Raw genomic sequence first — 14,271 nt, 5'->3', positions numbered from 1 at the left:
TGAGCTAATAATGGAATGTACCAACTGGTCAAGGACAAACATAAGCACAAGCTTTTGTAAAATCACAGAATCCACAACATGATTGAATCAAAAACTTTCCATATACATGTGTATAAATATACATATATACTGTAAACCATTATTTGAATGCCATGGCGCTCTATTATTCCACCCTTCCTTTATAGTGGACGACCAAATAGAGGTGGCGTTCAAATAGAGGCAGGCGTTGTGTTTTCCAAATGGCTCATCAGCATTTTGGGACAATCAATTTAACCCTTTTACTGGCGATGTGAATGTCGCCAATATTTTGCACTCTTTGCCTGATTTATCCTTTTAGATGCAAGAAATCTGTTAACTTAGCTCCAACTTGTCATAGATCTGAAAAATAATTAGGCATTGCGAAGCCGAGAAATACCTCTGCCAGTTGATATCTATTGCATGCAATTAACCTGCGATGATCTTATAGCCTGTGCCCTGCTTTACAATTTGTTGGAGCTTTCAATTTTTCATTTACTTCTACATTTAAAGGCATATTTTGGTTTTATAGCTATATTTAACAATGTTGTAAAAGAGCTCATTGCACTTATTGATATGTTTACTAGTTTTGCGGCCAAAACTGGCTCTTATCTTTTAAATGCTGCAAATATTAGAGAACAAGTGACACCATATTTATAATACATGGTGAAACAAAAATATTTGTATTATTTGATTGGCCAAGTACGTTCTGATTGTTGCTTTAGTTTGGAATGATTTTATCTTCTGGCTGTTCAACACCTGTTCTGGCTGTTTTGACCTCAACTCTTCTGCTGCACAGCTGAACTAGTTGATAATAGCATCCAAACAATTTTTTAGCAGAGCAAAACTTTTACGCGTGGCATTTCGTGCTAATAATGAGAAACTTAGCCATGCGGGCGCGTAGATCAACTTTGAGTCTAAAACTAGTGGTACTCATATCATCGTATATGTAAACTGTTTTTCACATACGTCGAAGTATCCTAAAGACCATGTCTAACAAGAATCTACTATTAGCCTGATAGAGTTAATACTTAATAATTATTTCTATGGTGATGCTTTCAAAGTAACGAAAAAACTGCAAAGATTTGGCGTTAGATAACGCACTCCGATTCAAACAGAAACAGCAAAAGAATTAATTGTTATTCATGTAACCGAGTTGTTATTAATACGATTTTGTGGACACTTCTGTACTGATTGCTTGCTATTATGGGTTCATAAAAATCAAAGAATGTCAAAGTGGCGGTCATATAGAGGTAGGGTTCAACTGAAGGGTAAGCGCTCTATTTTTCAACCCTTCTATTATAGTGGCGGTCAAATAGGAAATAGAAGTGGTGTATAATTAGAGGCTTTACAATGTGTATATATATATATCTATATATACATGTATATATAAATAACTATATATATATATATATACACCGTAAAACCTCTAATTGAACGCCGCCTCTTTTAGGGCACTATGATTAAAATAAGGCATTCAAGTGGTGGTCAAATATTTAAGTCTATGATTGATTTGTAACTAGGAAAGACCCAAGTTATCAGAAGTATATTTTGTCTGAAAAATAAGATAAAAACTAGTTTTTGGGTAATTGTCTTCTACTGCCTACAAGGATACCTGATCTTGCGTCATGAAGTTGTGATACTTGCCATAAATCATTGTGACTGATGAGCGTTTGTGGAGAAAAGTCATGCTTGAGTTAGTAGCATTTTTATAGTAAGGTAAAGACTGTTCAGTCACCTAAAGATACCGCGTACTTGTCCTTACTTGTCGGATGGAATTTTTGTCAACCAGGTGGCTAGTAATAACATATACATGTATATGTAAAAGAGGATGGTCGAGCGGTATGTGTCAGTTTCCTAGATTCATTGTTTGCAGTTGCAATAGATTATTGATCTTTTCGACTATGATCGGTGTGTCTCGACTCCAACCACAGTAGAGCTGCTTTTCTCTATTAGAAAAAACTATGATGAACTGGCGGCTGACTGACTTCACAAGCATAAGTGCCGCCAGCTGTAGTCATTTTTTACGTAGACTTAAATTCATGTTGCTAATATATCACTGTACAGATGACCATTTAAAAAGAGGGATGGACCTACAGTTTATTTATGACTTTGTAAGAGAATATCTTATTTGCCTTCGCTGAAGCGCAAGTATGTACTCTATCTGTACGCCCATTTGTGACTTGCTACACATTTTTATAATTTGATGCCAAAACTTACTGATGATTCGATTTACAAGTCACAAAAGGATGTCAAATGAAAGCCTCGCTTGCCAGCGAATCAGTCTAAACTGAATCTATCTAGTTTGCATGCCCCGGATTTCACTTCACGCTTGGGCTTTCTCTAACTGCTTCCTAGGATACTATAGTTTTAAATCATGCTTTTTTTGAGCATTCGTTTAACAGTTTATTCCATTTCTATTGAACTGTATTGACTGGACTGGTTGAGAGTCCCACTCTCTAACAACATCTCCGTCAGATAACAATCGCTGCAATCGCAGAAACATCGCTGACAATGCCGTGTACATCGCTGACAATGCTGTGTACATCGCTGAAAATTATGTGTACATCGCTGGCAATGCTGTGTATATCACTGACAATGCTGTGTATATCACTGACAATGCTGTGTACATCGTTGACAATGCTGTGTATTTCGCTGACAATGCCATGTACATTGCTGATAATGCTGTGTACATCACTGACAATGGTATGTAAATTGCTGACAATGCTGTGTGCATCGCTGACAATGCTGTGTATATCGCTGACAATGCTGTGTACATCGCTGACAATGATGTGTATATCGCTGACAATGCTGTGTACATCGCTGACAATGCCGTGTACAGCGCTAAAAATGCTGTGTACACCGCTGACAGTGCTGTGTACATCGCTGACAATGCCGTGTACATCACTGACAACGCCCTGTACATCGCTGACAATGCTGTGTACATCACTGAAAATCTACTATATAAACAGCAATCGTTGTCTGTCTGTCCGGCTTATAGAGTATCGTACTTTTCGGACTATTAGCCGCTACTAGGTATCTAGAGCGCATTAACGAGAATCTCCAGTTAGTGCGCCTCTATACATAACCTATTCATCGTTTGCGTTTTCACACAAAAATGATGTAATAATTACAACTATGACTTTCCTTTAGCTTCATGACATGCAATGCTTTTTTTTCCTCGACGTATTAGGGCTAATTTGTTTCGGCAAAACGGTATCGACAATAGACCTTCGCGATATTAGAATTTGGCGATTAAATTTTATTAACTCTATGAAACACGATGCCGTTTTTGGGAACCTCTATTTTTGGCTTTTCTTAAAGGTTGACTTGCAACAAAATTCACATTACAGTTATTTGGTATCATAAGATTCACCATGTCTTACTCTGTTGTGTTGTAGGTGCAAAATATATGGAAATGGGATTTTACAAGCTCTTAAAAGCTCAAAAACAAACAGTTAATCGCAACCACATGAGACCGCTTTAGTTTGGATTCGCTTTCCAAAACGGCTCAAATGGGACAGGATGGTTGTTACAGGATGGTTTCTGTTTACACTTTCATGCAACCTCATTCGTCGAAATATTTTCACAAATATACTTCATGCATTCAATAAAACCATGTCTATTGTTTTTACGCGCCTGTTTTATCGTCATTGTAATGCTGTCACTTTTAGCACTGATATCTTATAACCTACGGTAAAAAATCGTTAAACTTTTTAACCTTACCTCGAAGGAGTATATATCATTGTCTGATAATCATGACGAGCCTGTTGGTTACCTGTGATAATCGAAAAGAGCTGCAAAAATTATTTGCGAAGTATTGGGTCATGTGATCAGATTACGACTTGACGATTAAATAATGCCGAAAGAAAACTGTAAAGTAGCGAGCATCTATATTTGATACGGGGTCTTCGGTAAAACCCGAAGTGTTTGTCATAAACTAGTGCTACGATAAGTTTTATATTGAGCTTTTTATTGGCCTTTCAATTCACGTGAGAACATAGGTGACAAGATAATAACCAAACTGTCATGACTACGTCAGAAAAATAAACAGATTCCAATCTACGGCGGCTTTTCGTTTTTGAGCTTTTAAGAGCTTGTAATCACATTTCCACATATTTGGCACCTACAACACAACAGAGTAAGACATGGTGAATCTTTTGATACCAAATAACTGTGATGGGAATATTTGGCACCTACAACACAACAGAGTAAGACATGGTGAACCTTTTGATACCAAATAACTGTGATGGGAATTTTGTTGCAAGTCAACTTTTAGGGTACAATTTCTAAATCGCTGTTAAGGTCACTACTTTTAACGCGAACAATTGTATTATCTCGAGCAGGAATAGCATCTAGATTCTCTCACCTTCGATCAGACAAAGACACTACATTATTTTATTTTTACATAACATATCGTCGTACCAGTATCGTCGTACTCAGAGTTTTGATGGATAGCTGTTGGTGGAACAGTAACTTTTTTATAAACACACTTCTATACAAGAATTGTTATTATTAATTCAACATATTCACGAATTTTATTTTGTTTTCTCAGCTTGTATTAATTGTATCATTGCCGAATCATCTCAAGTTGTAATCGTAGCAAAACAGACTCAATTTACCTATTACGTGCTAATTATTTCACTGTTACATCTAAACCCTTTATAGCCGTTTTATTTTTAAAATTTATTTTACCTGCATGAAACATTTTTCTCATGATATGAAGTTTAAAAGTTGTTTGACAAAGTAAGTTTGAAAACCTTTACAGTTGTTTTAGGTAGAATGGCAAATGTTGTTATATGTTAAATACAAATCAATTAGCTTTTCAGTTTTTTTATTACCTGGGCAACGCTGGGTTGTACAGCTAGAGGTATTAGCTTACACATCTTTCCTGTTAAACCTAACCAGCTAGTTTTTCGTAATTAATTTCACATTTTACAACAAACATTTGTAAGATTTATCGTGTAAGAATGCAAGTATCAGTTATTCTCCACTCTCTTATATTTACATACATTTACATACTTTGAGAAATAGATATATATTTAAATTCTCTTATTACATTTATAAACTTCTTATGACTTTTGAAGTTTATAATATAAGTTTTTTTAAATTTGTTTCATCGTTGTTATTATTTCAACTTGCATTCTTTTAAACATAAATTGAGTATCGTGTTTGAAGTTTAAACATTATTCATTTTTCTATCACTGTTATTATTACTTGATTAGTTTCCAACCTTTATTATTAATATTATTCTTTTATTCAACCATTTTTGGCAGACATTGTTTTAATAAAATTTGAACTGCAAAATACTATGATATTCTGTCATATATTTTAGTATCATCGTATTCAAAGAATTGATGGATAGTTTTTGGTGGGACAGTAACCTTTTTATACCTACACACTTTTATGCAAGAATAGTTACTATTAATTCAACATATTCATGATTTTTATTTTGTTTTCTCAGTTTGTATTAATTGTATCATTACCGTATCATCTTTTATTGTAATTGTTGCAAAACCGACTTAATTTATCTATTACTTGCTAATTATTTGAAATTTTCATCTAATCCCTTTTACAATTGTTTTATTTTTTTAATTTATTTGACCGTCAGAAAACCTTTTCCTCATGATATGAAGTTAGAAAGTTACAGTTGTTTGACAAAGTTTGATAAACTTTACAGCTGTTTTTATTTTCTCTCAAATTATTTCAACTACACAAAACACTTTTCTCATGATAGGTTATCTATCATGTTTTCTCATGTTACCTATGTAGTTTGAATGCTAGAATGGCAAATGTTGTTATTTATGTTAAAAATACAAATAGACTTTCTGTGCAAAGACTTTTTTATTACCCGGGTACAAGTACAGTTTACGGTGTAAAATGTTGAAAAAATACTCTACCGAAGTTGTTTTCTCGCCTTGAAGCAGATTAAAATTTACGCTATTTTATTTTAATGGGAAAAATTGTTTCAGATCTCAAACTTCTAAAACTGATTATGTTCGAGAACTGAGGTTCCACTATACGTTATCAAAAAATATAGGTCGCTAAAAGTTATGAAATTTGGTCTGGAATATTGGTTTAAAAACCTTTACAGTTGTTTTATTTATTTTTAAATCAGTTGTCATGCACAAAACCTTTTCCTCATAATATGAAGTTTGAAAGTTGTAGTTGTTTGAAAAAGTTTGAAAACCTTTACAGTTGTTTTATTTTCTCTCTTAATTTATTTCAACTACACGAAACACTTCTTTCATGATATGTAGTTTGAAAGTTAGAATGGCAAATGTTATTATATGTTAAATACAAATCAATTTTCTGTGCAAAGACTCTTTTTACTACCCGGGCAACGCCGGGTAGCACAGCTAGGCTTGGGGCTGTGGCGTCACTCGGGGATGCGCGGGAGACCTTTTTCGCCCCGAGTACAGCGAGAGTCTCCAGGCGCGGCTTTCCGGATGAATGAGTTGGCGAGTGCGTGGCAATTGATTGCAAAGCGATTGAGTGCTAGGCGATTGATTGCGAGTGCAAGGCGATTGGTTGTGAGACGATTGGTTGCGAGTGCGAGGTGATTGATTGCAAGGCGAGTGCGAGGTGATTGATTGCGAGGCGAGTGCGAGGTGATTGATTGCGAGGCGATTGATTGAGAGGCGAGTGCGATGCGATTGAGTGCGAGGCTATTGATTGCGAGGCGAGTGGGAGGTGATTGAGTGCAAGGCGATTGATTGCGAGGCGAATGGGAGGTGATTGCAAGGCGAGTGCGAGGCGATTGATTGCGAGGCGACTGATTGCGAGGCGATTGATTGTGAGGAGAGTGCATGGGCGATGGATTGCGAGGCGGGTGCGGGCCGATTGATTGCAAGGCGAGTGCAAGAGCGCGATTATCAACTGCGAGGCGGGTAAAGACTGGTCAACCAAGGCGAGGGCTCAGCGGCAGAAGTGCGCGATCGTCAACTGCAAATATTGACGGGTATGAACGGATGCATGAATCTAGACATATGAATCTAGAATATTTACTAGATTTTACACGCATCTAGCTGTAAAACACATTGCAGATTTCCATTGTTCTCCCCAACATTGACATGTATACGGGCATGCATACTCTGATCAGGACAACAATTTCAGTAGACTGCATATTTGGAGTTGTTTTACAGTATGAAAGACAATTCTCAATAAACTTTATGCTGCACGTGAATCTGTTCCTGTAGCCGGGTAATGCAGCTAGCCTACTGCATAAACGGCAATTGTTGTATGTGTGTGTGCGTGCGTGCGTGTGTGTGTGTGTCCGCCTTATAGAGTACTGTACTTTTCGGACTATTAGCCGCTACTTTTTTCTGATGGTTTGTGAGCCATGCAGCTTATATAAGGGTGCGGCTATTATGTGGTTTTTTCTTTCACCGCTAGGGTGCATTAACAGGAATATCTGGTTAGTACGCCTCTATACATAACTTATTCATTGTTTTTACACAAAATTCACGTGATCTCCGACTAGCCCGCCTCTTTACAGTGCCCAACGGCACTGTTCCGTTTTAAACATCAAAGTTCCTGCCGTGTTAAAAAACACCGTCTTGTGTTCTGTGGCCTATACAAAGGTGCCTATATAGCTATACAAATGTTCTTCTCATTAAATTAAATAAATTAATGAGTAGTAATTTACATGCAATTAATATTTACTGCCTACTTGTACCGAGAACGTCACGTAAACGTTTGTTTCTTGCGGCCACTGAAAAAACGCAGTTCTCACCTACTAAATTTCCACATCCAAAAGGTAAGTACTTCTTATTCAATGTTGTATCGTCTATGAATTGCCACCCTTGCAATACATAACCCTTTCACTTGCGTCCATGTATAATTTTAGCTATCGGCCTACTGCCAGCAATTTTGTCAATACTGCTTCATAATATTTTTTTCAATTTGAAACTCCATCTAAAACGTTTGTTTTAGTTATATCGTAGATTTTGCCAACATGTTAACAAACACTGCTATGCAAAAAATGCATTGTACCTATACTTTGTGCATTGATAAAGCGATGTGAAGTTACGAAGCTAAAACGAACCTCCACAATGTTCCTTATTCTTACTTTCACCACCATCAAAGTCAGTGCTGCTATTACTATTTTCATTATCTGTGTAATCAAAAAAATCTGGGTCGGCTATAATGTCATCAACATAAGTAATTATTTGTTTTCTAACTCGGTGGCGTTTTCAAAGCTTACACAAAAAATGTTTGTTTTTAAGTTGGAAATTCTCAAACAAAAATTTAAAATTAAGTTTTAGGCTAATTTTATAGAGAAATCTTTGAACAACACTGTCACTACCATAAAAGTCTTAAAGATCGTTGGTTATGTTATCAACGAATAATAAAAAATTCAGTTACTAGCAATTGCTGGGAAAGTTGCAAAAATATGTCTATGGCAGTCGACCATAGAAAACGCATAAATGAGTCTACTTCAGTGAAAGGGTTGAAAACGTTGGATTTGCTACTGTTTGTGATGGTAAACATTTTCATTTCCTTCTGCAGCTGAGTTACTTTTACTTTTTTTCCAGCTGCGAGTACTACAGCTACTACAGAACTTGCACGGGCACTCCGAGCGTTGCGACAGGCGACGGTGAGAAGAAAGCGAGCAGCGTATATTACAAAAAGGCACATATCTCATTCACTTTTAGAAACACGAAGCAGTACAATGCCTCCCAAAAAGCCTACTGCTCAAACGCAAGAACAGAATGATTCCCGAAGAGAAAGAGACCGAATTCGCAAAGCAGCAGCTAAACGAGCAGAAACTGCTGAGTAAACACAGCTACGCCCACAACGAAACAGAAGTGCTACTGCAGCTGCTAGAATTGCAGAAACTGCAAAGCAAACACAGCTACGCCTACAACAAAACAGAAGAGCAGCTCCCAAACGTGCAGAAACCTCCGAGCAGTTGCAGCGGCAACAAGAACATGATGCACTAGCTACAACAGCTGCTCGGCGAGCTAAATTTTCAGAGCAGATGAAACGCCGACAACAGCAAGATGCACTAACCACAGCAGCTGCTACCGGGCACCGTGTATGGGCAGAAAACTTCGCACTTGACTACAGTCCTGCAACACAGTTTAGGGCCGCATTTTTCTACGGGACGAATGTTTAAAAATGCTCCAGATGTAATGCCTTATGTTGGAAAGGCGAGAGGCCATATAAGTAGTTTATATAGTAAATTTTATTGATAATAAATTTTATCAACACAACCACATTGTTGCTGCACAGTTTGTATATACCATGTCAAATCACAGGCTATAGACGAAGAACTGGTGAGTCATGATTAGTGTTTTAAGCATGTAGAAGTCGCAATTCAATAAATGCTGGCGATAGCTTAGCAGTGCAATAGCAAAATATTTTCTAGAATTTCTTAAAATATGTAAAACTTTTCAATACTTCCAGTTTGAAAAACTTCAGTTTGTCTAGCAACGTCAATTTCATTATCAGTTCTATGTACAAAATTAGGACAACTCCGGTTTGAGTGGTTCGAGACTGATGCATTGCAGACTAGCTGTAAAACATTGCAGAACATTTCCATTGTTCTCTCCAACATTATTGACATGTGCGACTGCATATGTGTATGCAGTCTGATCAGCACAAAAATTTCAGTAGATTGCATATTTGGAGTTGTTTTACAGTATGAAAGGCAACTCTCAATAAAACTTGCTTTACATAAATCTGTTCCGGAACACGGGTAATGCAGCTAATGCTGTATAAATTCCTGGCAAAGGACAAACACAGGTCATAGTTTAAGTCATAACATATTCATATCTTTACATATCTTAAAGGTTCTGAAGAAGACATATATATAACATATTTTGGATGCTGCTTTTTTAGACTCGCAAACATCTTAAAACCGTATTTCGGTTTTCTTCTTTTCATTTGCTCCTCCTTATGTCGAGATGATCAATGTAGCATCATCATTGACTCATTGACTGATGGAGAACACGGTGAGTACCTTTACATCAGCTATAAATTATACCAATTGGCCTAAGATAAGAAATGATTTCTACTTCTATCGGGTAAAAGTACTTATAGATTCCCAGCATTTGACTACCTTTAAGTTTGCTAGTTAGTGCACCGCTAGGCGAAGCATTTGCGCTACTGCGTTACGCTGGGTGGCTTTCTCAGCCGTTGTTTATCTCATCTGGAGTTACGTGTGGTGAAGATAAAGTTGTGGTACAAGGAAATGAAGCATCCGATTTGATACTTATGGCATTCATTAAAGTGTTAATTATAGCATCCAATAAATTATTAATGTCATGTTTTTTGTTTCATTGTCATCCAGCCGAGAGTAATTGAGAAAACAAGTATCACAAGCTAACTAATGCCAATTCTGAGTTCATATCCATAATTGCAAGGACTAGCTACAAACATACGGATGCTATTAAAAACCATTGCTCGGCTCTGCCGCTATCAGTGTGAATAGTATATAATTAAACAGTATATGTAAAGAGCTGTAGGTGTAAGGGTGTCCAGTAAATATTCAAACAACGAATAACATTAGGCGTGTCAAATGAAGGCAAAACAGTAAATTTCTATTGCTCAGTTGATAAATGAGCAGGCTGAAAGTAAAGGTGTGAGGCATTAACAAGCTGAGCAGATATTTACAGTTAGGGGTGGATTGTTGTTTCTATTTAGACTTCATCTACCCACTTAGTGGTGGATTGTTGTTTCTATTTAGACTTCATCTACCCACTTAGTGGTGGATTGTTGTTTCTATTTAGACTTCATCTACCCACTTAGTGGTGGATTGTTGTTTCTATTTAGACTTCATCTACCCACTTAGTGGTGGATTGTTGTTTCTATTTAGACTTCATCTACCCACTTAGTGGTGGATTGTTGTTTCTATTTAGACTTCATCTACTCACTTAGTGGTGGATTGTTGTTTCTATTTAGACTTCATCTACCCACTTAGTGGTGGATTGTTGTTTCTATTTAGACTTCATCTACCCACTTAGTGGTGGATTGTTGTTTCTTTTTAGACTTCATCTACTCACTTAGTGGTGGATTGTTGTTTCTATTTAGACTTCATCTACCCACTTAATGGTGGATTGTTGTTTCTATTTAGACTTCATCTACCCACTTAGTGGTGGATTGTTGTTTCTTTTTAGACTTCATCTACTCACTTAGTGGTGGATTGTTGTTTCTATTTAGACTTCATCTACCCACTTAGTGGTGGATTGTTGTTTCTATTTAGACTTCATCTACCCACTTAGTGGTGGATTGTTGTTTCTTTTTAGACTTCATCTACCCACTTAGTGGTGGATTGTTGTTTCTTTTTAGACTTCATCTACTCACTTAGTGGTGGATTGTTGTTTCTATTTAGACTTCATCTACCCACTTAATGGTGGATTGTTGTTTCTATTTAGACTTCATCTACCCACTTAGTGGTGGATTGTTGTTTCTTTTTAGACTTCATCTACTCACTTAGTGGTGGATTGTTGTTTCTATTTAGACTTCATCTACCCACTTAGTGGTGGATTGTTGTTTCTATTTAGACTTCATCTACCCACTTAGTGGTGGATTGTTGTTTCTTTTTAGACTTCATCTACTCACTTAGTGGTGGATTGTTGTTTCTATTTAGACTTCATCTACCCACTTAGTGGTGGATTGTTGTTTCTATTTAGACTTCATCTACCCACTTAGTGGTGGATTGTTGTTTCTATTTAGACTTCATCTACCCACTTAGTGGTGGATTGTTGTTTCTTTTTAGACTTCATCTACTCACTTAGTGGTGGATTGTTGTTTCTATTTAGACTTCATCTACCCACTTAATGGTGGATTGTTGTTTCTATTTAGACTTCATCTACCCACTTAGTGGTGGATTGTTGTTTCTGTTTAGACTTTATCTACCCACTTAGTGGTGGATTGTTGTTTCTATTTAGACTTCATCTACCCACTTAGTGGTGGATTGTTGTTTCTTTTTAGACTTCGTCTACCGTGATGGCACTGTAATATCACTTGAACCAGCGGGAAGAAAGGTTTTGGAATGCATCCCTGAGAAAAAGGGGCATTATGGTGCTGCGCAGTGCTTCTGGTGGCAAAATGGACATGGTTGTAAGTAGCTGGGCCACTTTACAAATAAAAATATTTTTACGCAGAGTTCTCTGTCAAAAAATAATAGAAAATCCTTGTTAAAGTCAAACTCTAGTTCTGAGAAACTTTGACTATAGATTTTAGAGTTATGCTCTTTGCTCATATAATATGTGATATAAGACATTTATGGCAAGGGAGGGTTTGTGTGATGTAAGTCATTTATGGCAAGGGAGGGTTTGTATGATGTTAGTCATTTATGGCAAGGGAGGGTTTGTGTGATGTAAGACATTTATGGTAAGGGAGGGTTTGTGTAATGTAAGACATTTATGGCAAGGGAGGGTTTGTATGATGTAAGACATTTATGGCAAGGGAGGGTTTGTATGATGTTAGTCATTTATGGCAAGGGAGGGTTTGTATGATGTAAGTCATTTATGGCAAGGGAGGGTTTGTATGATGTTAGTCATTTATGGCAAGGGAGGGTTTGTATGATGTAAGACATTTATGGCAAGGGAGGGGTTGTATGATGTAAGTCATTTATGGCAAGGGAGGGTTTGTATGATGTAAGACATTTATGGCAAGGGAGGGTTTGTGTGATGTAAGACATTTATGGCAAGGGAGGGGTTGTATGATGTTAGTCATTTATGGTAAGGGAGGGTTTGTGTGATGTAAGTCATTTATGGCAAGGGAGGGTTTGTATGATGTTAGTCATTTATGGCAAGGGAGGGTTTGTATGATGTTAGTCATTTATGGCAAGGGAGGGTTTGTATGATGTAAGTCATTTATGGCAAGGGAGGGTTTGTATGATGTTAGTCATTTATGGCAAGGGAGGGTTTGTATGATGTAAGACATTTATGGCAAGGGAGGGGTTGTATGATGTTAGTCATTTATGGCAAGGGAGGGTTTGTATGATGTAAGACATTTATGGCAAGGGAGGGTTTGTGTGATGTAAGACATTTATGGCAAGGGAGGGGTTGTATGATGTTAGTCATTTATGGCAAGGGATGGTTTGTGTAATGTAAGACATTTATGGCAAGGGAGGGTTTGTGTGATGTAAGACATTTATGGCAAGGGAGGGTTTGTATGATGTTAGTCATTTATGGTAAGGGAGGGTTTGTGTGATGTAAGTCATTTATGGCAAGGGAGGGTTTGTATGATGTTAGTCATTTATGGCAAGGGAGGGTTTGTATGATGTAAGACATTTATGGCAAGGGAGGGTTTGTGTGATGTAAGACATTTATGGTAAGGGAGGGTTTGTATGATGTAAGTCATTTATGGCAAGGGAGGGTTTGTATGATGTAAAACATTTATGGCAAGGGAGGGTTTGTATGATGTAAGACATTTATGGCAAGGGAGGGTTTGTGTGATGTCACTGCCAATGCTCAATGGTTCATCAAGTTATTTTAGCAATAGAGTGAACTGCAGCAGATGATTTTGTGCTCGATGTACATTGCACACTTTATTTACTGATTCTTCTAAATAGTGTATGACGATCCTGGTCCTGCAAACCACTTCAGCTCCAGTCGTTGTACAGTATACGTGTTTGACAGTCATGTCAGTAACATCTTTACAACGGGAGGCAGTGCCCGGAATAACTACACTTGCTATACATACGACAGCTCCACTAATACAAAGACAGTGATGAGCTACATTCTCTATGCTTTGCGTGAGTAAATTTTGGACCTTTACCGACAACATCTTTCTCTATACTACCTACTCTCTATCAAAATATCTACTCTCTACTACTACCTAATATCTATGTATTTCCTAATAACTTAAACCTAAATTTTCCTACTATCAAGTCTTACAACAAAATCATTGTACAAACAAGCGCCAAATTTGGGTAACATATTGACTGAGTTTATGGTGTTCATAGATGACCTTACCTCACACAATATTTACTACTTAACACATTGCACTTTACTACTTAACATATTGCACTTTACTACTTAACACATTGCACTTTACTAATTAACACATTGCACTTTACTACTTAACACGTTGCACTTTACTACTTAACACACTGCACTTTACTACTTAACACACTGCACTTTACTACTTAACACACTGCACTTTACTACTTAACACACTGCACTTTACTACTTAACACATTGCACTTTACTACTTAACACATTGCACTTTACTACTTAACACATTGCACTTTACTACTTAACACATTGCACTTTACTACTTAACACATTGCACTTTACT

General features: G+C 37.0%; 1 protein-coding gene across 1 annotated transcript in view; it reads left to right on the top strand.

Annotated features, from left to right (window-relative positions):
- Positions 1–1,735: 1,735 nt before the first annotated feature.
- Positions 1,736–14,271, top strand: part of LOC137392170 (uncharacterized) — a 38,422-nt gene continuing 25,886 nt past the window's right edge. Inside the window, exons 1-4 of the mRNA XM_068078806.1 lie at positions 1,736–1,857; positions 9,862–9,974; positions 11,956–12,084; positions 13,544–13,726. Coding sequence (XP_067934907.1) covers positions 1,847–1,857; positions 9,862–9,974; positions 11,956–12,084; positions 13,544–13,726 — 436 coding nt within the window. The 5' untranslated portion in view covers positions 1,736–1,846. The remainder of the gene's footprint in view (positions 1,858–9,861; positions 9,975–11,955; positions 12,085–13,543; positions 13,727–14,271) is intronic.

The sequence above is a fragment of the Watersipora subatra genome, chromosome 3 (assembly GCF_963576615.1).
Source record: "Watersipora subatra chromosome 3, tzWatSuba1.1, whole genome shotgun sequence".
NCBI classification, from domain to species: Eukaryota; Metazoa; Bryozoa; class Gymnolaemata; order Cheilostomatida; family Watersiporidae; genus Watersipora; species Watersipora subatra.
The sequence above is the reverse complement of the archived record's forward strand: the minus strand, read 5'-3'. Positions and strand labels throughout refer to the sequence as shown.